At 43.7% G+C, this 26,916-nt stretch overlaps 1 protein-coding gene across 1 annotated transcript in view; it reads left to right on the top strand.

The window, feature by feature from the left end:
- The window catches only part of PGM5 (phosphoglucomutase 5), a 198,160-nt gene that overhangs the window by 145,430 nt on the left and 25,814 nt on the right, over positions 1-26,916 (top strand). The window contains exon 10 of the mRNA XM_032307008.1: positions 14,656-14,790. Coding sequence (XP_032162899.1) covers positions 14,656-14,790 — 135 coding nt within the window. The remainder of the gene's footprint in view (positions 1-14,655; positions 14,791-26,916) is intronic.

Here is a 26,916-nt window from a genome sequence, read left to right as displayed (position 1 = left end):
GGATAGAAACCCAGTATTTCCTTCTGAAATGTTTGCAGCCTGTGGGCTCATCACAGATTCAGAAAAAGGTTCCCAGGACAAAATATTCTTTTTCCTTGGCATCCCCGTCAGGTGTAGTTTCCCCTTGTATGACCTTATGTCATTGAGAATGATAGGAGCTTAGCCAGGTGGGTTTGTAGGGGAAGAAACAGTGGGAAAACTTGTCCCACAAAACCCAAAAGGAAGATCTATGGTGGAGAATGATTACAAAAGATCGGTGACAAAATCAACAACTTCTGCCATGGTCTCATCTTTGTGAATTGTGTAAGGGAAGTTGAAAGTTCTTACAAAGTGTGTTTCTTCTTGATTTTGTGTATTTATTGGCTATGGCAAGAACTGACCCGTCTAGGAGCACATTTCAATATTTACAGTTTAAATAAGACACCAAGTAATGTTAAGAAAAGTTCTGTTCTAAAATCTCCAAATTCTTATCTTCTGGTACACTCTTCACCAAGAACAGACAACAAAATAAATCGGAAGCTGTCAGATGGGGGGGGGGGGACTAGATGTAACGGAAGTTACTGATCTTTTTATTTCGACTAATCTTTCACACATAGTCCTTCTCTTAGGGTCCCGGACTTGCAGATGTCCCAAAGCCTGAGGCCCTCCTATTATTTGGTTGGTATCCTCCTCTGGTCTGTGGTGTTTCCTGGTGGTCTTCCATCTCTGTTGGAAAGTCATTCATCTTTCATTCTAGAAGGCCTTCCGTGGCTGGGGAAATTGATGACCGCTTTACTTTGGGAAGCTGTAGGGTAGTGGAGATAAGAGTGGTTGAGAAGGTTGAAGACCCAGGGGTGTCTGGGTGGCTCAGTCAGTTCAGTGCCTGCCTTCAGCTCCCGCCATGCTCTCAAGGTCCTGGGATTGAGTCCTACATCCTTCTCCCTGCTTCTCCCTCTGCCCCTCCCCCTGCTTGCACTCTCTCTTTCTGTCTCTTTTTCTGTGTCTTTCTCTTTCTCTCAAATAATAAATAAATAATCTTTTTAAAAAGTTAAAGAAGAAGAAGTTTGAAGACTCAGAAGCACATCTTCCCCCTGCCCCACTTACTAGTTATATGACTTCAGGGAAGAGGCCCGATTTCTTTGAGCCACGGTTCCTTCCTCATAGGTAACACATCTACCTCACAGCGCTGTTCTAGAAAGCCAACGAATAAGACAGGAAAGCTCCCAGCGATCCTTCACACAGGGAGTGCATCCTCCATTTCTTGTAGTTGGGTTTTGTTTCCCACAAGGATGCGTCTTTGTAGATGAGACCGAAATAACGCTAGTGAATCTCCAGACACGTGAAGTCGGGAGCTCCCCACATCACGTCTCAGAGCCGTGTCCCTTCAGATGAATCCTTTCCAATTCTGTACCATACCCCTACTTCCATTTTGCAAAGGAGCCTCAGACCAAACATTTCTCAAATCCAGGGCTCCTAAAACACATGCTTTCTAAATTATTCTTGGGAGGTTTTTGTTCCCTGGTGAGGAAGGCTTGAAATCCATTCCCTGAAAAGATTATCTAGTCAGTGCTAGGGTCTGGACTCTGTCTGCTCCTGAGAAGCTTGTCTGTGAAGCTAATTTGTTTTGCTGTTAAATCCGCTAATGCTCTACCTTGTTTCTTCCCCAGTGCACTCACCATCCATGTCCTCTCTTCTTGGCTCTTTGAACAGTTCACATCAGGCTAATTCCACAGCTAGATCTCAAGTTCAGTCCCTATTTATTCCATGTGCCCTCCCCTGCAACCCTGAATATTGGTTTCCAATTTTACTCTGGAACTTATTATTTTTTTCTTTCCATACTCTTTCATATTAGCTCAAATGTGGCCATAAATAGTAAATGCTCCCAGGAGCTTCTCTGGGGAATTCCTCTAGCAGCAAAGGAAGGTGGTTGTTCACCTTCTCAGATTCCGGGACCTAAGTGACGGTTTACCAGCTTGCGGTCCTCAGTCGTCCTGGAGCTTCTCCGCTGCTCTGGGCTTGGCTCACTGAGGGTTTGGGGGGGACAGTTAACCCTCAGTGCCATCCTCATCATCAGCAGGTTACACATGGTTCTTGCTTTGGGTCCTGTTGGCGCGGAGGGGGAGTTCCAGCAATGGGGGTGTGTTGGTAAACTTCCTTCATCAAGGCGACATCTCTGCTTTTGAGAAGTCAGGGTCATTAGCACTCGGTTCCAGGGATGGTCGAGTCTGGGCGCACTTCGGTGACATCGTTGCAAAGCAAGCACCATCTTTCTACTCCTAAAAGGCATATTTGAATTTAATGAACGTGTATTATTTTTAAATACCCATAAAGCACTTCGGTGCCTTCATTCAAGAGATATTTCTGGAGAGCCTACCAAATGCATAATAACTGGCATTTGTCATGGGAGGCATTTTTATTTTTTAGAGAGGAAGAAGTGGGGGGCCGAGGGGCAGAGGGAGAGGAAAATCTTTTTTTTTTTTTTTGAAGATTTTACTTATTTATTTGACAAACAGAGATCACAAGTAGGCAGAGAGGCAGGCAGAGAGAGAGCGGGGAAGCAGGCTCCCCCTCTGAGCAGAAAGCCTGATGCAGGGCTCGATCCCAGGACCCTGAGATCATCACCTGAGCTGACAGCAGAGGCTTTAACCCACTGAGCCACCCAGGCGCCCCAGGAGAGGGAAAAATCTTAAGCAGACTTCAGGCACAGCATGGAGTCTGACGTGGGGCTGGTCTCACGACCCTGAAATCATGACCTGGGTTGAATTCATGAGTTGGGCTCTTAATTGACTGAGCTACCCAGGCGCCCCTGGAGCAGATTTTTAACATAAAGGTATAACAGCTTTATCGAGATACCATTCACACACCGTCCAGTTTACCCATGCCAAGTGCACACTTTGGTGGTTTCTAGCATGTTCAAACAGTTGTGCCATCATTACCATGGTCAGCTGTAGAACATTTTGGTCATCCCCCAAAGCAACATGTACTTGTTGGCTGGAATCTCCATTTCCAACCCTGGTGATTTGACCTCCTTTCTGTCTCTCTGGATTTGCCTATTCTGGATATTTCACTTAAATGGAACCATTGTGTGGATAGACTTCCTTTTATTTTGTCCATTCTTAAGTTCATGAATGCTTGGGCTATTTCCACTTAAAAAAAAAAAAAGATGTATTTATTTATATTAGAGAAAGAGAGAGTCCATGAGTGGGGGTAGGGACAGAAGGAGAGGGAAAGAGAATCCTGAAGCAGACTCCCCGCTGAGCATGGAGCCCTACACAGGTCTCCATCCCGGAACCCTGAGATCATGACCTGAGCCAAAATCAAGAGTCAGCCACTTAACTGACTGAGCCACCCAGGCACCCTGGGCTGTTTCCACTCTTTGACTATTATGAAGAGTGCTGCTGTGAATATTCACGTAAAGTTTCTGAGCAGACATCAGTTTTCAATTATCATTCCAGTCTAGGTGTGGAATTGCTGGGTTAATGGTAACTCTAGGTCTAGCCTTTAAAGCAACAGCCATATAGTCTTCAAGAGTGATTTCTCTGCTTTCCATTCTCCCCAGCAGCATATGAGGCTTTCAATTTCTGCATGCTTTTGCCAACCTTTGTTATTATCTTTTTGGTGAGAGAATACTGTAATTTAAAATAATCTACTAAATTATGTATTATTTTACAATTAAGTTGGAAGAGACTTGATCTATAAGGACAAACACAGTATGCTTTGCCTAGTAAAACTCAAAGGAAACATAATAATGCAACATCTCTGTTTGCTGTGGGAAGCAGATTGCTATGGCCTCTCCAGGGTTGTATTTTGTTGGAGTCAAGAGGACATAGGTTTGAAGGCTTTGTCCCTGCCTGGATTTGTGACTTTGGGTACATTATTTAATTCTTTCTTTTCTCAACTTGTTGGGGCAGGCAGATGGCCTGTTGGTAATAATTATCATATAGGTTATAGAGAAGGTGTGAGGAGAAAGTTCTATAAAGCCCCAGGCTCAGTGGCTGGTATCCATCTGATATTCCAGAATTATCAGTTGCTTCCTCCTTTCAGAATCTTCAGCTTGACTGCATATCAGTTTGAGGAAAGGGTGTGGGAGGCGTTCAAGTGCACAGGCTTGAGATCAGCAAGTCTTGGGTTTGATTCAGTTCTGCCGCCTCCTTGCTGGGTGATCTTAGGAAGTTACTCAACCTCCCTGGGCCTTTCCTTATCTGTGAAAATAGGAATAATCATTGTGGTTTCTTCATACAGCCCTTGGGAGAATTCGATAATACATGGGAAGTCCTGACATGTAATAACCACTAATAAATGATTAACTAGAAGAGCTTGGGTTAAGAGAGCATCCTTGGGAAAGAAGGATTTTGACATTTACTGACCATATATGATGAGAAAAACAGGGACAACAACACTGAACAAAATATAGCTTTGCAGGGTGTCATCTGAAGACATGGGAAGGGCTCCTCAGTTTCTGAGTCATCTGTGAATTGATTCAAAGTCACGGTTCTTTCCTTTCCCTGAGCCCGCTCCTCCCCCATCTCCTCCAACCCACTTTGCTCTAGAAAGGGAAAGGTTTTTTAAGGCAGCTCAGTCTCCTTTTTGTCCTCGATTTGGGGTTAGAGTCAGGAAAGGGACTGTGGGAAAAAAGCGGTTTTACATATATCTCCAGAGATAAAGAAGAAATGTTCCTCCATCCGAAATGAAATTAAAATCCTGTTCTAGTGATAAGCCCTGCCCTCCATCCACTTCACAGCTGTGGGAATGTTCAGCAAAGTCTGTCCTGTCTGTGAGACCCTGTGGGGGTCACTTGGGGGTCACTTAAGGAGCAAGACCCCTGAAGTATTCAACCCCTGACTTGAATTCCCAGGGACCCCATTGGCCTCCCCATGACCTGTCCAGGTCACATGGAATCTACTGTGGCTGTCTCCAAGCGGCTGATCATTTTGTGATGTTGGGTGCCAAGAGGAAAGCTGATGTGGTTTTCCATTAAGCAGGACCCGCAAGGAATTCTGATTTAGAAATAGCAATTTAATGAGGCATGGTTCAACACCTGCGGCTCATTCTCTCTTGTCCCATGAGGGTATATCACTATTTATTTTCAGGTAAAATCTAGTCACATGAATGAATAATGATGGCTTCTTCAAATAAGAGTGGGAAAAGTAAGCCAGTAGCTCCTGTGGGAGCAGGGATCTGTTTGACCCAGTTGCCAACTAATTCAAGAGGTTCCCACTTTATGCCTTGTAAAAAGATGGAAAAGATGAGAGAAAGGCAGGCAGCTCCTTAAGTCTTGATGGGTGGCCTACTCTTTCCTCAAGGATGAGTCCCTTGTACAAACATCAAGATCTTCCATGGTGCTAAGCACTCTCTTCTCTTCCTTAACCATCAACAACCCAAGGAATATCATCAGCAGCAGATTACCTTTTATCATTATCCTCCCCATCTTCTCCTTGTAACCCAAATCTCCCAGAGTCACCACTCAATGTTTCATGGCTATGAGACTCTTCCAGCCCCGATAGAAGGAATACTCCAGTCCTGGTGGTGTGAAAGATGGACAGTAGGACACATGTACCAGCATCAAGTACTACTAGGCTGGGCATCGATGACAGAACCATGACCTGTATTTTGAAAATTAGCTTTGAAGAGAGCAAACTTGATACCAGCAGCAAAATTTAAGCAACTGAGTCTCTCCTCATGACTGGTCCCATGCCTGTATTTCTATTTAACAAGATCAAAAATCATGAAATTCCACCAGTGCTGAAGTCATTTGCCAGTAACAGTTCAGATGATATTAAAAAACCTGATGTAAATAAAAGCATACCAGTTAGCTGATGTGGAAAACCAAATCCAATTCGATTATGTCAGGCCAGCTCTCAGCTTATTAATACCTCTTCGAGTTATGCAGGCTGTGTGGAAACATTTTGATGTTGTCCTCAACCTGGAAAAAAGGGCCATTTGAAATTAGTTCAGAGAAAAAGCACACTTTGAAGACTGGCTGCAAAGTTAAATTTGCTTTTAGAGTTGTTTTAATACTCAGGAAGGTGTCTGCACTTTTTAATTTCAGTATTTAGAAATAATGAAGCAAGTAAATTGGCAATCTTGAAATCACGTTTTAGTCTGTCTGGCTTTTGGCATTTTAATATATACTGCGGTACTACTAACCCTTGGTTAGCAGAGAGAGAGAAAGTTACCATAGCCTCGTTTCTGGAGGCATCATTGAAGGCAACTGATTGGAGAATCTAGGTGCCAAGGACTGAGTTCTCAATTTAGAGTTAACTGGTCAACCTTCAACTTTTCATCACATTCTGATTGTGAACCAAGTGAGAGACTGTTGTGAACACCTTATCCCTGTACAAGGCCGCTTGCCGGAGTGTGCTCTGCGCACCTCAAAGAGGAATTTAAGAAATCATTTCAGTCATGCTCATGATCCCACCTACAGAGTTCAGTTGAATCCGAAAGATAGTACTTAGAAACAGTCTTCCTCTGTGGAGTGACCAAAGTATTTTGGGAGGGAGGTGTTGTCATTACATGTATATTGTGATGAAATCTGGGTGAAAAAATCCTTTTTCTGTTGCAAGTTGTGAGGTTAAAAAAATCCTCATAATAAATATATATCCCTTTCCTACTTTAGTACAATACGGTGAAGACAGCGGAAGCGTGATTCATTCACACCTTCATCCATTCACTGAATATTTACCAAACACCTACTATGTGCCAGTCAGCTTGCTGGGCACTGAGGATACGCTGGCACATGGGAGAATCTAGTAGGGAAGACAAACTGAAATTAAATTTGTAATCACTACAGAGTTCATTGAACAGTATTACGGAGAACGAACCTATTTGGGAGTGCAGAGCAGGTGGAGCTCACCTCAAGTAGGGCTCTGGGGAGGTGAGATTTAAGCTGTGCCCTGAAGAATGAATGGAAGCTGGCCTAGGGAAAACCATCTTGTCAGACTAAATGTCTTTCTTTCATTTAATGTAGTTAAACTGTTGTTTGACTTTCCAGATAAAGAGCTGGGATTTTCCGGGGTGCCTGGGTGGCTCAGTGGGTTAAAGCCTCTGCCTTTGGCCTGGGTCATGATCTCAGGGTCCTGGGATCGAGCCCCGCTTCGGGCTCTCTGCTCAGCAGGGAGCCTGCTTCCCCCTCTCTCTCTGCCTGCCTCTCTCTGCCTACTTGTGATCTCTGTTGTAAATTAAAAAAAAAAAAAAAAAGAACTGGGATTTCCTGTAGGCAATAGTGTTCTCACTGGGATGTTACAATACTTACAATCCGCAACTCTAGTTCATTCTACGACACTGCAGTTGTGCTACGTAAAGACAACTGAGGTTTTTGGTAGGACACTTTGAAAACCACCTGGTTGGCTAAGGTGGCTGGATGGCTAAGCATCTGACTCTTGATTTCAGAGTCATGATCTCAGAGTCCTGGGATCGAGCCCCATGTCAGGCTCTGCCCCCAGTGGGAGTCTGTATAGATTCTCTCCCTCTCTCCCTCTGTTAGTGAGACTTTTTTTTTTTTTTTTAAGATTTTTATTTATTTATTTGGCAGACAGATCACAAGTTGGCAGAGTAGCAGGCGGGGGGCGGGGGGAGCAGGCTCCCCTCTGAGCAGAGAGCTTGATGTGGGGCTTGATCCCTGGACCTTGGGATCATGACCCAAGCTGAAGGCAGAGGCTTTAACCCACTGAGCCACCCAGGCGCTGCTCAGTGTGTCTTTTAAATAAATAAATAAATCTTCAAAAAAAAGAAAAGAAAAGAAAAGAAAACCATGTATTTAAAAAAATGTTTTTAATAATAGCTACTTTCCCTGTGATTTTGCTATTCATCTTCCAAAGACCAAACACACATTCATTGCTTCATAAAGACCTATTGGCTGAGTAGGAGGTAAGGAGAGGGAGACAGTGTTTCTGATTAGTTGGTAAGTTCTTACTACTTTGCTTCTGATTCACTGGAGTTTTGTTATAACAAAGCACCTCCGCCTGACATAAGTTGATTGCTTTAGGGCTATCTTCTAAAATGCTGGTAGTCTAATCCTGCTAAGATGTGTGATAAGAATCTAAGTATTCTGGAATGAATGACATCATAATTACTTCCTACCGAACTACTAATTCTGTGTATAGTTAGGAGGGTAACCGTTACCAGGAAACATAAATATTAAAAGGAAAAAACTGTGGACTATCACAGGAACTGAGAGAGGAAGCTACCTCTGTTGTCTGGGTAAAGTCTCTCTGATTCCAAAATATCCCAGAACGGAGGCTGGTGTTGAGTGAACGGGGATCAGCAGCCATTTTGGCCAATGATGAGGGGAAACGGAACATGTGTGACCTAGTTCCATTGTTCCAAATCTGATAGTTGGAATCTGGATAATTTTGAGGTCTTCTCTCTCCCAGTAGTGCTCTCATCACCTAATGCGGTTTTTGCTGGGCACATGTTTAAAAAGAGCACTTAGGAAATCATCTGGCCTTGATTCCCCCCCAAATAATTATTTGCAATTATTGGTCTCCAAGAGAGCTGGGTTGGTGGTGAAAAAGACTGGATGAGAATTTGTTCCCCAAAGTTGGGCACTTGGGTCTGGCTGTGCAGTTAGTGCACTGCAAAAAGGCACCCCGGGCTAGTGGGGGAAGGAGAAGCTGAACCCCAGGCCAGCCAAGAGGAAAGATGCTTTTCTCTAATTTGTCTTCCTGTTTGTCATCTCTACGAGGGCACAGTATGGATGAGCTGCTGCCCTGCTCAACCCCTTCTGAACTCACACTTGCAGCTAACTCTGACTTCAACAAAGAAAAATGGGTAATTCTAGTTAATTTTCTTCATGGAGAGAGATGTCTCTCCAATCTAAATCTTCTGCTTTAGAAGCTGCATGCTTTCTTCTGCAAAATATGGTTCAGATGTTACACAGCAGTATTTTCACCTTGAGGCTTTCCAGACGAATCTCTGGGATCCCCCGTGAGAGACAACATGTGAATTAGGCTTAGAGTCTCTCTCTTCCACGCCTGTCTTGTCTCCAGGTTCACGTGCCTGGTGTGGCCAACTGACTGTGTATGTGACATTATCCTGGCTTTTAGGGCCATGTGCTCTTTTCCCCTGGAATCCATCCTACGTCCTATTTGACGGGGTCGGATACTGCCAAGTAACTGTTGGTAATGTATAATTCCTCCTTCCCCGCCTGGCTCCAACATGTTCTGTAGTCTCCAAACGAACATCTGGCAGCTCTGTGTGTGTGTTTAGCAACTTGCACATCTCTCTGCATTGATTTACATGAGGGCTTAAAAAAAATCAACATTTATTTATCCAGCATTTATTACATACTTGTTCTACGTAAGGCTCTGTGCTCGTTTGGGAGATGGTAAGAAACATACGAGATGTTGTTCGGATATGTCACGAGAAGCAGTGTGTGGCTCTCAGCCATCTCTTGTGTTTCAACCTCAAAGTATAAGCCTGGGGTCAGAAGACCTAAAGTTCTGGCTCCTCTCTTGACCAGTGGTTACCTGAAGCAGTATTTAACTTCCCCTTTCTTTCCAGGGAAGGGAGGAAGTGGCCCCGATGACTCTGAGATCCTTGCTTCAGGACCCTAATGGTCTAAATAGATCAACTTAGAAGGGACATTTTATGGTCAAAGAAGTCAATTCAGTGGAAGGAATAGAGAAGATAAATGGTAACAGATCTGCGAGTTTCGTAGTGATTTCAGAGAACATGGCACAGTCCTTAAAATAAAATTAATCTTAATGCTGCCTAATTTAAAAATAAACGTGCCACAAGCCATCACCATTCAAGCTTCATTTGGCAATCTTCTGCAAAGTCTGGAAGCCCGATGACTAAGAGCATAGTACCATTTTCATTAAAAGCTTAACATAAGAATAGTATTTATAGACTGATTTATAATTTTCAAAGCACTCTTCACATATATTCTCTGATCTGATGCTCACAGCAACCCAGGAAGTCAGGCCGTTTTGTCTTTCATCCATTTTTAGGAAACTAAGTTCTTGTAGAGCTTTATTTGACTTGCTCAAGACCACTAGCTGATAAGCCAAGCCAGAATTCCATCGCTTTATCATTTCCAAACTTGACTCTCCATGAGAAGCAAACCAAAGAGGGGCAAGTGTGGGGAGAAAAATAGAAGCTCTAGTGGTACCTAGAAGCACATTGGAAGATTCTGGGGTGGAGAAACTTGCAAGAAAGCACAGCCCTTTAACAGTGCTGGAACAAAGCGAAGGTGGGCAAAACCCCACACTTGTCACCGAGGCATTCAGCGACAGGCACTCAATGGGAAGAAAAGGCTGGGCTGATACAGACAGGGCCCCTTGGATACCCTGCTCTGTAATTAGCATGATCTTAACATGGAAGACGGCATCTCTTCCCCTTCTTTGAGCTTTTGTGTCATCCTGGATGTTCTGGCCACTGTTGTTGCTATGACTACAGATTCCTTCACTGTTGCTTTAGGAATCCCTGAGGAGATCATGCTGAAAGTTCTTAGTGTCAGATGGCTCAAGGGAGATTCTTGTAATGGTTCCGCTATTGGCAAGGCGTTAGGAGGCTCTCAGGACACAGCAGCAAGACGTTTTATTAGCACACCTGAGATTCCGGTCCCTTGGGAGTACACAGCTGAAACTGGAGATCTTAAAGGGATCTTCCTGAAAAATGGGTGGGCGCTCTAGTCAGTCACTTGATCTATGAGGCAGGTGACCCAGATAAAAGTGACTACTACTGGCATACCTACATCCGACTATGCAGTAGGATCACCCAGAGAGCTTTTGCTATCCTGGCGCCTAAGTAATAACTTATTCAAATTAAATTACAGTGTCTAGGGTAAGGGCCAGATAGCAATATTTTTGAAAGATCGCAGCTGATTCCAGTGTACAGCAAATATTGCAATCCATGGGTTTATGATTTGTCTAACATCACACAAGTGGGGACAGGAACCTGCCATGTTTCAACTCCATTGTCTTGACCCCAATTGGACCCTTAAAAACAAAGGTTAAGTAGATACAGCATTACTCATGACTACCCGTCCAGGTAAATGTGTTTATCCTGGTTCACTGATGGAGACCCTAAGTGTGTTTTCATTTGTCCTGTGATCCCTCCTTAAATGTGGAAGGAGACACTCCAGTGGTGCTCACCCCAGGTGTCAAACAATCAGTGACATACACTGAAATGTTTGCAGAGGGCCTACAGTGTGCCAGCCCTTGTCCTGGGCTGTGGGGATAAATGGCGAACAAGGAACATAAGGCTTTGCCCTACCAGAGCTTGTAAGCTTGATGAAGGACCCAAAGACCTATTTCAGCAATTCTACCTCTTTAGGGTTAAGGCTGAGATGGGAACTTCTTTTATTTATTTCTAGCTGGGCCTTGTTTCTTCAGGAGATTTGTGGCAGCAAAAACATGCATAATGAAGTTGTTAGGATGTAAATAAGAAACAGAAATCAAGACTAGGGAAAATATAAATAAGAATGGAGAGTCAAGAACAGAAGAAGAAAAATTCATAGTTATGTAAGCCATAAGGATCCGCTTGGGCTGAACCTCAAATTTGGCATTAAGTGTTCTGGCAGCCATATTGAAAAGGGAAGTATGGTGAGTTATTATTGTCAGAAAGACAAAAAAATACCAGTTCCTCAGGGAAGGGAAGGCTTTCCCAACACTTGGCTCTTGAGGAAATGTCTCATGTGGAATTTTATACAATCTCCAAGAATATTCCTAGAGTGACTGCAAAAATGAGTTTTATGAGGCAGGACCCTGTAGACCCTTGCAAGGAAAGAGAGGATGAGAAATGAAAATGAATTTAATAAATCCATTTTTGTCACGAGTAGTTGGTCAGAAGTAAGTTGATTCAAGTCAAAACACATTAGATAAATCTATGGCTAGAATACCTGTGGAAACACACAGATTGGACACCCTTCATACTTTTTCTGTCTTGGGGTTTTGATAAGGCACATGGATAAAACAGTTTTCAGGGGTAGAGCTGAAGTGTAAGTTTTTTGCTTTGTAGATAATGTAGTGGTTTATATCAGAGGTTAGCAAACATTTTCTATAAAAGATGGTAAATATTTTAGCCCCTGTGGACCAGACAGTCTCTGTCCTAACGATTCAGCTCTGCAGTTTAAACACAAAAGCAGCCCTAGAGAATACAAAAGGACTGCATGTGTTCCAAGGAAACCTGATTTATACAACTAGGTGGCCTGTCCAATTTGGCTGACAAACTATATTGCCAATCCCTGGTTTAAGCTGCAAATTTAAAAAAGCAAAATGTATGATGGGTATGCTGTTGTTGGAATCACAGAACATTGAGAAACTTGGCAAGTCTTGTTCAGTGATGACTCTGGCCTCGCAATTTAACTGAAAGTAGGTGATGATGCATACTGGAGGGGACATGTTCGCTGAAAGAACATGGAGACACCAGCCCAGAACTGGGCTGAGTCTAGAACTTCTGTCCCGCCATGTGGAGGAGAACAGTGATATTCCCAACTTGGCGGTCTCACAAGGCAACAGGGGTTCTCTGGCGAGATCTCATGGCTGGGTCCTTAGGAAAGAGAGAAGGCTGGGCAGTCAGCAGTACCTCATGCACACCTTTGTCATCGTTTCAAACGCAAAATCTACTCCAGGCTAGCAGGTGTAGATTCTAACCAGCCTTCTGGAAGAACAGCCAAAGATAGGGTGACCCACAAGGAAAAAAAAAATAACATCATTTCACTGTATAAAAGGTTTGTTGTGAGCTGATAATATATGTTGATGGTTTGTTATGGCCTGAGTTTCTGAATACTTCCCACTGGCTATATAAGACTCTGGGGTTATTAATGGATTATTGGCTAATTACATTAATGGTGTCATGGGAGCTACAGGAAAAGATTGAGTTTGGGTGGTCATCAGAAGAGGGGGCCTCAAGTGGTTTGGAATCTATAAAAACAGGGGACTTAAGGCTTCGACCTTAAATATTGCTTTAACCAACTTAGGCATAACCCATAGTCCTGAGCGACTAGTTGTCTACTCATGTGTCCCATATATGGTGACAAGGGGAGTGCAAGCTTATAAAGAAATTACAGCTTCAAAGGAGTTTGTAGAAACATGACCATGGATGCAGTCGTGGAACCTTTGGGGCCTCATTGTCTGAACATAATTTGGTCTAGAACACTTACTAGGTAGTAGGGAATTGGGGCATTTACTCCATTTGGAATGTCCTAACTATTCGCTCCTCCGGCTGAAGGTGGTTAGGAAGATGGTTGCCCCTCCTTATACTATGGTTGTGGTGACTAGTCCAGGTTTATGGAGAGCAAGGACGATGTCTTTCTCTTCATATCACCAGGGCTTAGCCCAGGACCAGGTCCCCAGGAGCTACTCTAGAATGTTTGCTCAGCGAATGAATCCTGGTTAGTATCACCCTGTTTGCAAAGCTATTATCAAAGAGAGATGAGTTGCCAGAAAGGGATCTGGTTCCTTTTTGTCACACACAACGTGGCAAACAGTGAATTGCTCCAAATGAGGCTAAGGCTGTTGTTTGGGGACAGGGACAAAATATGCCAACAAAACTTAAAAAGCAGGGGCGCCTGGGTGGCTCAGTGGGTTAAGCCTCTGCCTTCGGCTCGGCTCATGGTCCCAGAGTCTTGGGATCGAGCCCCACATCGGGCTCTCTGCTCTGCGGGGTGTTTGCTTTCCCCTCTCTCTCTGCCTGCCTCTGCCTCCTTGTGATTTCTGTATGTCAAATAAATTAAGAAAAAAAAAGAAGGAAAAAAAAAACTTAAAAAGCAGAAAACCATGCCGATAGAATCATAGTGGTCCCCACCCTCCCTCCGACCCCAGCAGATATGGCGTAGGATCAGGGATTGGCAGTTGAATTCATATGTCAGGTATATTTTTAATCCTAGCTTATTCTTAACAACCATGATTTAAGGCCAGATGCGTTTCAAGGGCCAATTTCTTAGGGAAAATGTCTGATGTCTAAGTTGCCTGAGACTTCTCCTTTTTCAGAAATAACAAGCAGCCAGACTAATTATTTTGTTTCCTCCTCTTCTATCCTCTGGCTCCTGCCGATATGCTTATTTATAACAAGGGCTTTATCAGTCGTCTTAAGAAAACAAATGTCCTTCAACAAATGTTCCAATATGATCTTCCGGTCCTATTTTTCAAATATCCCTGCACTAATGAAAACAGAGGCATGGAAAAGGGAAGCATTCTGAGCCCAGAGCAGATTAATCGTGCTTCAGCTCTGCCCCCCATGCCATCCTGGTAGCCAGGTCAGAGAGTAAAAAGAAAGGACAGAGCCAGGGAGATGAGTTTGTGCACAGGATCCACAGGACCCAGCTGAGGCTCCAGACCTGACCACATCACTGTAGGCTTCAGGTGCTACCAAGGGGAATGTGGGCACAAGGGAAAAATCGAAAGAGATGAACTTAAAGCAAAGCCTAGTAGCACGCGGGGTGGGCTTAACACAGGCCGTTGGCTTTACTGTAATAGACAAATTGCCTCTTCCCACCGCATCTAGCAGTTTCTAAGGGACGAACTTTGGGCCCAGGGACATTTATTAAATATCATCCCCTCCTTGTCCCTCTGCCTCTTTCTGGCTCCCACAACTCCCGACCAAAGGAACTCAAGCATCTGTTTGTAGTTATGCCCCGAAGTCTCCCCCGACATTAACCACATGTAGGTATTAATTGTTTCTACCTGTATCTCCCGTGATTCACTGATCTCTTCTGGCTGTTCTTGGTCTCAGGGCCTGAGGATCATTTTCTCAGATGCGTCTCGGCTCATCTTCCGACTCAGTTCCTCTAGCGGCATGAGGGCCACCATCAGACTGTATGCGGAGAGCTACGAGAGGGACCCCAGCGGTCACGACCAGGAGCCCCAGGTACCCTCAGCACCATGTGTCTCATCACTCCTGGAAAATTTAGGGAGCTCTTGGGGGCCTTTAGTCTGGGTGATTTTACTTTCTAGATGGATAGATCCCGCTGAAGGACAAGCTGACGGTAAGTAACTCCAGGCAAATTCCAGTCGTTCATGACAGTGTTTGGAACAGAAAATTGGGGCTTTAGTCTCTGATGAGTTTAGACCAGCATTTCCCAGATGCCTTGCCTTTCTTGATTGTTCTGCAGTTTGTTAAATTGGGATGACATCAAGAAACACTACGTTGTGTAGAGAAATTTTTAGTTAGAGTCAAGCTGGTCCAACTCCTCAGAGCCTTGACTCTGCGTGTGTAAATAATGAATCTCCAGGTGTTTGGCCAACTCCAAGTGTTTGGATCGTGACCTTGAGGTGCGGGTGTGGATGCCTCCTGTCTGAGATCGCTGCGGAGCACAGTTTCTCTTAAGAAGAGGGGTGAGGGCTGGCCTGCATTTAAAGTTAAGGGGGGCTAAGCTAGACGAGCCAAGGCTGGGCCACCCTGTGTTTGGCAAAGCCCCTTCATGTTGTCAACAGTAGAGCTAATGAAGAACTCAGAAAAAATCATAAATAGCCCAACCGTAAGCATCTCCACTCTTATATTCATTGAAGCTGCAGGCACCCTTAATTAATAGCAGAAAGGACCTACCACAACATTGGATACTTCCAGCTACACTGCTCGCTGTCCCTTACCCCCTTGGTCTTTACGTCACTCTGGGTATGGAAGCAGAGTCCTGGATGAGCTGTTTCCTTGAGATGAAACCACTGGTTTCTGCAACACTTCCTTCGCGGAGAAGTAGAGAAGCAAAGAAAATCTCTCTACTTTTCATTTTAGAGTTACTCCAAATTTCCAATGATCATTTGCCAAAGTTATGCCCTAAAATGAGACCAGAAAGGGTCTTCTTTCTTCGTTAGTGGTTTAGTGCGTTTTTCTTAAAATGGTATCTTTCTTGGGAGAGTCTCAAAGAACTTGAGAGATTCGGTGCCATAGATCCCCACAGCTCACGACGGAACCAGATCTGTTTGGGGGCAGATCATCTAAGATGGGGAAGGAGGGGCCCTGGAGGCTGAGAGCTGAGAGTATGAAGCTAGTATACTGCCCCGGGCATTCCCTGTCAGGGTCACAGGCTTTCAGTGCAAGGACGGCCCACGCCCTGCCAACATAATTTGTCTGTGAGTACATTTCACCCAAGATAGTACCAAATCATGCAAGAACTGGAGACTTACCCTCTCTTTCCATATAAACCCCGTCTACTTCTCATGTTGGGAAAAGAGATTAAAACAAGGGCCTAAAAACCCAGAGCTACATACAGGGTGAGGAATGACATTCCTGGCCTCACCAAGTCTGACTCACTCTGACTCAAGGCTATTTTTTCTCAACATTCTTTTCCCTATTTGCACAGGCTAACTAGTTACAATATTTGCTTATTTGTATTTACCTTCCACACTGACCGCAGGAGTGTGACGCCTAGGCCTTTAGACATGTGCGGAAACAATCCTGTGCCCAAGTGAGTCTCTCTCTGAGATGTTCCACCAAAGCCAAGGGGCACCATTCCCCCCCCCTCCACAGCGCTTCCTTTGATGCTGAAAACCTCGATAGGCCTGCTGCTAGAGGGCTGTGTGTGAAGGACACGCTTCAGTCTGTGGGTAAAGAAAACATAATAATGCTTGAGTCAGTGGCCAGTACTATTTCTTTTCCATGTCTGTGGTTCCCAGAGTTTGCCATTTTCTTTTTAAAGATTTCATTTATTTATTCGACAGATAGAGATTATAAGTAGGCAAGAGAGGCAGGCATGGAGAGAGAGGAGGAAGCAGGCTCTCCGCGGAGCAGAGATCCCGATGCGGGGCTCGATCCCAGGACCCTGGGATCATGATCCGAGCCGAAAGCAGAGGCTTTAACCCACTAAGCCACCCAGGCGCCCCCAGAGTTTGCCATTTTGAATGGCTGGGGACTCCTTTTGTTGATGTTGTTCTTCTGATCAATAATCTGCCTTCCCTTTTTAATCCTGAGTCAGGGTTTTCCCAAACCTGGCTGGGGTGGGGGTGGGGAGGGCTCACCATATTTAGCTCAAGATCCAGCCCAAAATTTCACCTTAAAATAGAACTCCTTATTAAAATACCTGATATCATTGGCTCACTGACAGAAGCCCTGTTCCATAACGCATGCAAGTCAGGGTGTAGTTTAGAATAAGGTTTGAAAAGTCATGGACACCCATAAGGAAGAGGAAGAAGATTCTGAGCAGACTCACCGTCCCAACACTGCTAAACCACATCCAGGCACTTAAGTCTGTCTGTTTGAGGTCTCCTGACAGTGTTGCCTCTGAGGACCCCAGCTTCTGCCTTTGAGGAGCGCTGGAAGGAAATGCCTTTAGTCAGCCATCAGCAGAGGTCCCAGATAAGGCATGCTCCTTAGGTTATTACTGATCTGCGGCCTGATGGGCAAAGACCAGCTGTACTGCTTTCTCTGCTGGACACCTCCTGCCGTGTTCTAGCTTGTTCCCATTTGCAGCCCAGGAAAAGAAACAGATACCCCCACACACACACCCATGCTCAGACCCCCAGTAATATGCCTCTTGAATGTCTAGGGATTCCATGGATCAACTTGTCCAGTTCAGCAGGTACTCGTATTTTACCTGCCTTAACTCAGTAGCCACCTACATTCCGGTTAATAGCGAAAGGACTAGAAAGTTTTCTTCCACTGGCTTCCCAGCATCTGGTTATTGTTACTTTGCATGGATAGTTTCTTGTTCATACATCTTTGTTAAAGTTGTTATTTCCTGTTAGTTAGCACAGTGTGGTATTAGTTTCAGGTGTACAATGTAGTGATTCAGCCAATCCATGGGGCTCATCACAAGCGACCTCCTTTAGCCCCGTCACCCATTTCCCCAATCCCCCTACCTTCTGGCAACCCAGCAATCTGTCTTTATAGTTAAAAGTCTATTTCTTGGTTTGCCTCTCTCTCTCTCTCTCTTTTTTTTTTTTTTTTTTTGTGGTACCTTTGCTGCTTTGTTTTGTTTCTTAAATTTTACATATGAGTGAAACCATACGATATTTGTCTTTCTCTGACTGACTTAATTCATGTAGCATGGTACTTTCTAGCTCCTTATGTGCCATTGCCAATGGAAAGATTTTATTTTTTTTATGGCTGAGTAATATTCCTGTGTGTGTGTGTGTGTGTGTGTGTATGTACCACATCTTCTTTATCCACTCATCAATCAATGGACACTTCAGTGCAGACATTTTAAACACATGGAAACAACGTGTTTTAAACATTAATACTGTGGTTGCCTCAAAAAAGCATCTGTAACCATCCCAGGGATGCAGCTAGGAAAATCTGTGGTGTAGTCTGTATGCTCAAGAGTCCCTTCTCCTGCCTGTAGATTTATTTGGGTATTTTTTCACAACAGTTACTATGGTATTTATTTTAAGTGATTTAAAATAATTTAATTACCTCAAAAAATATTTTTAAAGAATTCTATCCACCTACCTCTAGGAATGGGTGGTGAGGGGAGGAAGAAGATGAGGGGCACTGGGGAAAGGACAAGGTGTTGCCTTGCCCTTGCTCTGTGTCCTTGGTTAATCAGGAAGGAAAGCCTCCAAGGCCTATTTCTGGAAGATCACATAGTTTTGAAAATGCAAGGGTAATTTTACCGGCAATCAGTAGCTTTCAATAAGACGTCAAACCAGCTGGTAATCATTTGGAAAAAGGGATGAGCCAAGAGGATTTAAGTTCACAGGTGACCAGAAACAGCCCCATTATTTTCCACTTTCTTTCCCACCAAGCTTATTAGTGGGAGTGCTCAGTTAACTTTTTATTTACCTTCTCTCTTTTTCCCTTTGAACCTGAGGGTGGAGTAGCTCCACGAACAATAAAAATCCAAAGGGAAAAGGAAGGAGAAGTTTTTTTTAAGAGCTGGATAAGCATATCCTGATAATCAACTTGTGGGTCATCAACAGTTGACCGTACCCTATCCCACCCCAAGTTTTGGACTGAAACCAGTTTTCCCCAACCCTCCTTACAGTTGACAGGAATTGATGTATTTCTGATATGCTGTATATAGACTACTTTAAGGACCAATATCTAAGCACCAGGAGTCATATAAGGAATTCATCTGTCCAACCAAGAGCTGGCGGCCATTTTGTTCTACTTGTTCTTACGAGGACTTTATCATCCAGAAATGTTAAGTACGGAGCCATTTTGTGTTACATTGGGAGAACATGATTTCTCATCTAAGCCAGGGTACACTTGAGAGTGAAAGGAGGCACTAATAATTATGTTGAGACTGCCCCCAATAAATTATAACATTGGATTATTCTAATTACATACCTTCATGCTACCCTAGATCTGGCTGTCTCTTTAGAGATGGGCTTCTGAGGAAACTTCCCCATAAGCCTAGTAGTGCAGAGGAAATGTTCCAGGAACGAAGAGTTGGATCTGGGATTCTAACCCAGGCTACACACCAGGACCACTTGGGGACTTTGGTAAAGATGCCTGGGCCTCATTCCCAGAGATTCTACCTTAATTTTTCTAGGGTGGGGGACTGCATTTTTGAACAGTTCCCCAAATGGTTCAAATTAGGTGAGTGCTCTCAAATTTTAGTGTATATTTAAGTCATCTGGGGATCTTGCTAAAAATGCAGATTCTGACTCGAACTGAGAAAGGCCAGAGAGTCTGCATTTCTGCAAACTCCTAGGCAATATTGTGCTGCTGGTCCAGGAGCCACACTTTTAATAATAAACAGATGAACTCCTAAGCCCTATAGACAAATCATTAAATTTTTTAACATTGTAAGAAGAGCAACACCTGTTTTTAGTGCCCTTGTGTGCATGGGCCCCTATCCTTGGGATTTCTCTCTCAGGTAGCCCACCCAACTTGACTTAAGCAATAGTGACCTCCAACAGCACACTCTACCCATGTGACCTTCAAAGCACAACCAGAGTCTGGCCCTCCCTTGCCACCTCTACCATTTCTATTCAGGGCCAGGCTAGTGTTCCGGCCTCTAGATTATTGCATCCCTCTCCCACCTGGTCTCCCTCCTTCCACCCTTGCCTAGTACCCACGCACACCCTAGTCTTAGCACAGCAACCAGAATGATTAAAAAAAAAAAAAAATTAGATCCCCTCATTGCTCTGCAAAAATCCGTTAGTGGCACCCCATCTCGCTCAGAAAAGAACCAGAACCCTTACCATGCTCTCAGAACGCCTCCTGGAAATGGCCCCCTCCTCCCTCTGACTGTATCTCCTGACACCTGTCCTGTTTCTGCGCTCCAGCTGTTGTTCTGTGCACATGCCAAGAATTTTGTGCCTCAGGACACTTACAACGGCTGTCTCCCAGCCTGGAATGCCTTCCCTCCAATATCTGCATGGCTGGTCCTCCCCCTTCTCTATGAGGACTCCCCTGGCCACCCTGCATAAAATCACCTGACGCTTGAGTACCGCTGAGCTTTCTCACCCCACTTTACTTCCCCTCTTTAGCACTTACCCCCATCTCACATCCACATTTACTTGTTTTATTGTGTCTCTCCCAAGAGAATATAAACCCCAGGAGGCTGGGACTTTGTCAGTTGTCTTCACTGTCTCCCCAGTGCATACATGGCTACCTGGCAGAAGGTACATGCCCAGTAGGATTTTGCCAAAGGAATGCAATATTCCGTGTTAATTACTTTGGAATATCTGACTGATGATATCACATGGGAGACTGAAATATTCTGTACTCAGTATGAACCTTGGTGTTATCCTTAGTCTTCTCCTATGCTTGAAAGTTGGAATATAATCAGTTATCATTTTTTAAGTTCCCTGCAATGAGCCAGGCACGTTCTAGATACGTGGGGAATGTGCATTACTGTGTTAATAGTTCCAGAACAATCCCTTCCCCAAGTAGAATTATCATCCTGCTTTGGTGGGTGAGTAAACTGATTCAGGGAGCCATTAATATTCAGGGAGCAGGTAATTTCTGGATTAGAGAGTCAAACTAGGTCTTAGTGAAACCTGCTACTCTTTAAGGTCCACTGAGGGAGGAGTTCCTCTTACCTGTGTGTGAACACAAGGCTGCACCTGGAGTGGAGCCTTAGTTCAGTGTTTACCTATTGAGTGTGTGTGTGTGTCCTTACACCAACCAAGGCCCTCATTCTTAGATGCCACTGGGTACCCAACAATTAAATTCAGTTCTGACACTAATTACTTGGAATTAGCCCAAGCCCCACAGAGGAAGGGCTCAGACCCATAAGACTGCCCCCACTTAAGATACCAGCAAAAAATGGGGTGGCCAAGCTCCCCACATTTTTGCCCATTAGAATACAAATCCAGGAGTTCCTGTGATCTGCTCCTCAAGATTGGTAATTTGCATCCAAAAAGCACTTTACTTAATATTGATAGTTTACTATAAAAGATACAACTTGAAAATGGCCAAATGGAGGAGAGTCGTAGCGCTAAGTATGGAGGGAAGGGTGCCAGAGCTCCCATGGCTTCTCCTGGCATGCTACCCTTCCAGCACCTGGAGTTCTTTGCCAACTCAGAAGCTCTCTAATGCTGTTAAGGAGTTTTCTAAAGAGGTTTCACTGCATACATACGATTGATTAAATCACTGGGCATTGATGATGGAACTCAACCTCCAGCTCTTCTTCCTTCCTGGGAGGTGGGGATTTCCAGGCTCCTCATCCCCTGATCGCTTCCTCGGTCAACAGCCCTCATTCTGAAGCTGTCTTGGAGTCCACAAGACTCACCTCATCAGCATAAACTCAGGTGTGGTTGAAAGCGACTTACCATGATTAACAAATCCACTCCTATCACTTAGGAAGTTCAAAGGATTTGGGGAGCTCTGTTCCTGGAAGCAGAGAGAACGGCCAAATATATTTTGTTGGTGGTTTTTAGACCACACGTATGGATGTGGATATGTGTGAGCACTTTGAAAACAGCCAGTTCTCTCTCTCTTAATTTGAATTAACAAGGAATAGATTTTTTTTTAAAAGAATCTATTTATTTATTTGACAGACAGAGATCACAAGTAGGCAGAGAGGCAGGCAGAGAGAGAGGGGAAGCAGGCTCCATGCTGAGCAGAGAGCCCGATGTGGGGCTTGATCCCAGGACCCTGGGATCATGACCTGAGCCGATGGCAGAGGCTTTAACCTACTGAGCCACCCAGGTGCCCCAAGGAATAGATTTTTTAAAAATTATTTAAACAATAACATTCTACTTACATACTTGTCAGGATTTATACTCAACAGGGGATCCAAAGTGAATGGTTAAAAACTAGGAGAACAAAATTAGAAATTGAAATAATATATATATATAATATAATAGCAAGCTGGAGACAATGGAATTCCGAAAAGACACATAATGGATACTCAGCTATTCAATACTCAGTACGAGATGAAAATGTATATACGTGTATATGTATATATGTATATGCTTATGGATGTACGTGTGTCTATGCTTGTAAAAGTATATACATATATGCACATATGTATATACACACATGATTTTGGATTCATACTTAATATGCATCAAAAACATTATGTTCTTATTTAAAAAGAAAATCTGCCCAGAAATTTATTCATAGCCACACATGAAGAGAAAGATGAGGAAGTATTTCATTCTCTTTTTTGCCTTTTAGTTGAGTCTGTATTTGCTGTCATTTGAAAGTATGGAGGAGGATGGAGTGATGTAGAGAGAGTTTAGAAAAGAAACACATGGTTAAAAGAAAACGTGCACTCTGTGGCCAAGTGGAAGAGGGGGCTCGTTTTGCTTGCCAGAGAGGCATGACCTGGAGGTCTTCAGGAATTTAAAGACTAACATGATGCAGAGAAAGATGACCAGCTGTTCTCCATAACTACTGAATATGTAATTTGACGAAATAAAATCAAGCTGAACTTTTTAAGAGATTCCAATCGACCGTTAGAGCAATTTCCGCACTGTGAGGGCGCCTGCCCAGTGAAGATGGCTGGTCTGTGCTCTTCTGCATGTCTCCAGGACGGCATATGTTCAGATAACTTTTAAATGTAGTCAGGTACGGAAAGGAGGGAACAAGGTAATGTCTCCACATTTCCTAGAACCTTAAAATTAGGGTCCTATGATAATTATTTTTTAAGAAAGAAAAGAAACAAGGTCTGGTCAGGTGGGTTAGATTTCCCTCTAGTGGCGTAGACAGGAATTTCCTATAGCTACTTGGTCACAAATCAGTGTCCCTTGGAGCTGAATGAAATTTGAGAAAGAAGCAAAGATGTTGGGTTTTCTTTATTTCACTCACTTAGGTGAAGAGCCTCCTAAAAACGGTGGGCGAAACAGTCTTCCTTTTCTCCCTTAGATATTGCAATCTGGACTCCTGCTCTGCTATTATTATGGATTGTTTTCCTTGGAACTGAGAACTAGGAAGGATCATCTGTTGGTGTGTGAAAAACTCCCTTGGACTGGGAGCTTGGCAGGTGTTTCGCAGGGCTAGTGTCTGTCATGGTACAGGGATGATTAGGGTTTTGATGATAATGGGCCTTTCCCTGCCTCTGCTGGGATTAGAACTCCCTTCCCGGTCCTGAGTGGGTGTTCTACCATGTGTGGGAAAGTGTGTGTCCTGATGAGATCTGACTGCCGCTGTGAACCACTCCTGTTGAGTCCACAGGCAAAGTCTAGCTCAACCCCCACCCCCCCGCCCTTTTGGCAGTAAGCACAAAAAAGACCCTTATTTTAACTCTTTTAAGGCTATCTGACATTTCTGATTTATCCCAAGAACCAGTGGCCTTAAGAAGCAGAAGAACCGAAAGTCATGCCTTGATTCTGACTTTGAGTCAATTTTAAATGAAGGTTTAGCAATCCAAAGCTCTGAAAAAAAATTTCCCCTCCCTACTTCCCCATACATAATTCAAAATTAAAACAAAATTAACTTTGAAAGTAAATGTAAGGAAAATTTAAAAATTGGGGATTTTTTTCCCCTCCTTATGAAGCTGTTTATTTTGGTGTCTCTGCTTTGCTGTGCCCAAAGCACATGCCTAACCAGCTACTGGTTAACCTGGCACTGTTTATGTCCACAAATCACAGAGTTTTTGCTGGATCTTGTTTACTCAGCCTTAAAAGGGAGCATGAATGAATTCGCCTTGGTCACACAAGTACAGAGGGTCATTGGCCATAACTTCTCGCATCAGATGAATGGGTTTGACAACTGTGGCCAGCACAATCCGGCTTTCCCAGCATCCTCTTTGTTCCAGCCCAGATACACAACACAATCAACTTTCCGTGCCCTTTAGCAGAAAGCTACCCAAAGCTCATCAGCTGGCAGAGATTCAGGGTTTCTTTGAAGTGGTGCCCTTCTTTGGTGGAGGGTAAATCATTTGCTTTGCTCATAAATAAGAGTGTATTTTGGTGAATGAATACTGATGGTGAAGGTGGAAATAGCCTGTGACCTTCAGGAGAAGGCTCTGAACCAGCCCATGCATTCAAGCAGCATCAGGAGGAGGCATTGCCTGGGCTCGCCACAGCAGTCACGCATTTTTCCTGGGGAACATATGATCTGGGTGGGTGAGGGGAGAAATGTGGCTGTTTTAGCTCTCCTGTCTGATTTTAGGTTTGGCATCCTAATCCCCAGAAGAGAAACCCTGTTTAAGACGCAGGCAAGGGAGCTCCCCTTTTCCCTTTGTTTTTGCCTCGCAGGAAACTAGCTTGTATGAAAAACTCCAGAAGGGCAGCATTTTCCTACCAGAATGCTTAGGTCTTAGGAAAGAAAATAGGAAAGGTTTTATGAAATTCTTGCTTTATGGGTTTTTGTTTGCTTGTTTGATTTTGCTTTGGATTTTATTCCCAAGCATTTTGGTTCATAGAAACCATCATGTGACGTACTATTTGTAGGTTGGGGCCTGTGTATTCTGGACTGAATGTTAAGGGTGTGGGAAGTAATGAAGCTATGAGAGTGTTTTAATATATAGGTTTTATTATTATGCAGGTGTGGTGAGGCTAACAGATCAGGAGACGATTGCCATTGAGAAGACAGCTTCTTAGTCACCCTTCCCAAGGGAAGGGACATGCCACTCCATGCAGGGCTATAGGGGGAAACACCATGGTCAGTTATGAGGCAGAAGGTGTGGAAGGAAATATGGGTGAAGAGCTTTTATTGTGGTTTCTATAGAAAGGAACAGACAAGGCAGTGTAAGCAGGCTTAGAATTGGCTAGTTTGAAGATTTTCAGCCGGCTCTGGGGAAGGTGGCTGTCTCTGGTTGTCTGACACCTCGCCCCTGGGTGATGAGGGCTGGTGGAAAATGACGCAGAATGTGAGAGCCCCATTGGGAGATGACTGGAGATAGGACTTTGGTTGGTCTGCAAATGAAAGGTGTGTGACTAGGGCACCAATTTGTTATCTCTAGAAATTAGCTGACTCTGGAAGGGGCATTCCCTTGCAGTATCAGCAAGGCCCCAAGATGTCAAAGCGTCACAATAAAAGTCATGCACAATATGGAGAGGAAAAGATAAAACCACAGTCTCTTTTGCAGGTAGATAAAATTGCTTGGGAGCACCAAGATTTTGGCCTGATGCCCCATTGTTCAAAGGTTGGGCATTAGAATCTTGCATCTTCGGTCTTGTGCCCTACATGTGCCATATTCCAGTTCTGTGACCTCAGGCAAATTAACTTCTGTAAGTTTCAGTTACTTTTCAGTTATATGGGGATCAAAATACTGTTTATTTCATAGGGTTGTTGTGATGATTAAATGGGATCATTCATACACGTGTTTTGGATGATGCCTGGCACATAGAAAGTACTCACTAAATGTTAGTGACTATTATCATTGTTCTTGCCATTTTTATTACTAGCAGTGTTGACTGGTTTTCTGATCACATGAAGATCAGATTAGTAACTTGTTTTAAAATGGAATTAACCTGTCTCATCCTATCATCTTTTCCCTTTAAATTCTCTGTAGGCCACCTCGATCTATGGGAGATGATGTCTTTTTTGTTTTGTTTTGTTTATTTTTTTATAATTTTTAAATTTTTTATAAATATATAATATATTATTAGCTCCAGGGGTACAGGTCTGTGAATCGCCAGGTTTACACACTTCACAGCACTCATCATAGCACATACCCTCCCCAATGTCCATAACCCCACCCCCCCCCTACTCCACTCCCCCCAGTCACCCTCAGTTTGTTTTGTGAGATTAAGAGTCTCTTATGGTTTGTCTCTATCCCGATCCCATCTTGTTTCATTTATTCTTTTCCTACCCCCCAACCCCCCCACGTTGCATCTCCACTTCCTCATATCAGGGAGATCATATCATAGTTGTCTTTCTCTGATTGACTTATTTCACTAAGCATAATACCCTCTAGTTCCATTCATATTATCACAAAAGGCAAGATTTCATTTTTTCAATGGCTGGATAGTATTCCATTGTGTATATGTTTGTATCTTTAGGGTAAATACCCAGTAGTGCGATTGCTGGGTCATAGGGTAGCTCTATTTTCAACTTTTTGAGGAACCTCCATGCTCTTTTCCAGAGTGGTTGCACCAGCTTGCATTCCCACCAACAGTGTAGGAGGGTTCCCCTTTCTCTGCATCCTTGCCAGCATCTGTCATTTCCTGACTTCTTAATTTTAGCCATTCTGACTGGTGTGAGGTGGTATCTCACTGTGGTTTTGATTTGTATTTCCCTGATGCCGAGTGATGTGGAGCACTCTTTCACGAGTCTGTTGGCAATCTGGATGTCTTCTTTGCAGAAATGTCTGTTCATGTCTTCTGCCCATTTCTTGATTGGATTCTTTGTTCTTTGGGTGTTGAGTTTGCTAAGCTCTTTATAGATTCTGGACACTAGTCCTTTATCTGATATGTTGTTTGCAAATATCTTCTCCCATTCTGTCAGTTGTCTTTTGATTTTGTTAACTGTTTCCTTTGCTGTGCAAAAGATTTTGATCTTGATAAAATCCCAATAGTTCATTTTTGCCTTTGCTTCCCTTGCCTTTGGCGTTGTTCCTAGGAAGATGATGCTGTGGCTGAGGTTGAAGAGGTTGCTGCCTGTGTTCTCCTCAAGGATTTGGATAGATTCCTTTCTCACATTGAGGTCCTTCATCCATTTTGAGTCTATTTTCGTGCGTGGTGTGAGGAAATGGTCCAATTTCATTTTTCTGCA

The sequence above is a fragment of the Mustela erminea genome, chromosome 12, assembly GCF_009829155.1.
Source record: "Mustela erminea isolate mMusErm1 chromosome 12, mMusErm1.Pri, whole genome shotgun sequence".
NCBI classification, from domain to species: Eukaryota; Metazoa; Chordata; class Mammalia; order Carnivora; family Mustelidae; genus Mustela; species Mustela erminea.
Note: the sequence above shows the minus strand (reverse complement) of the source record. Positions and strands in the feature narration are given on the sequence as shown.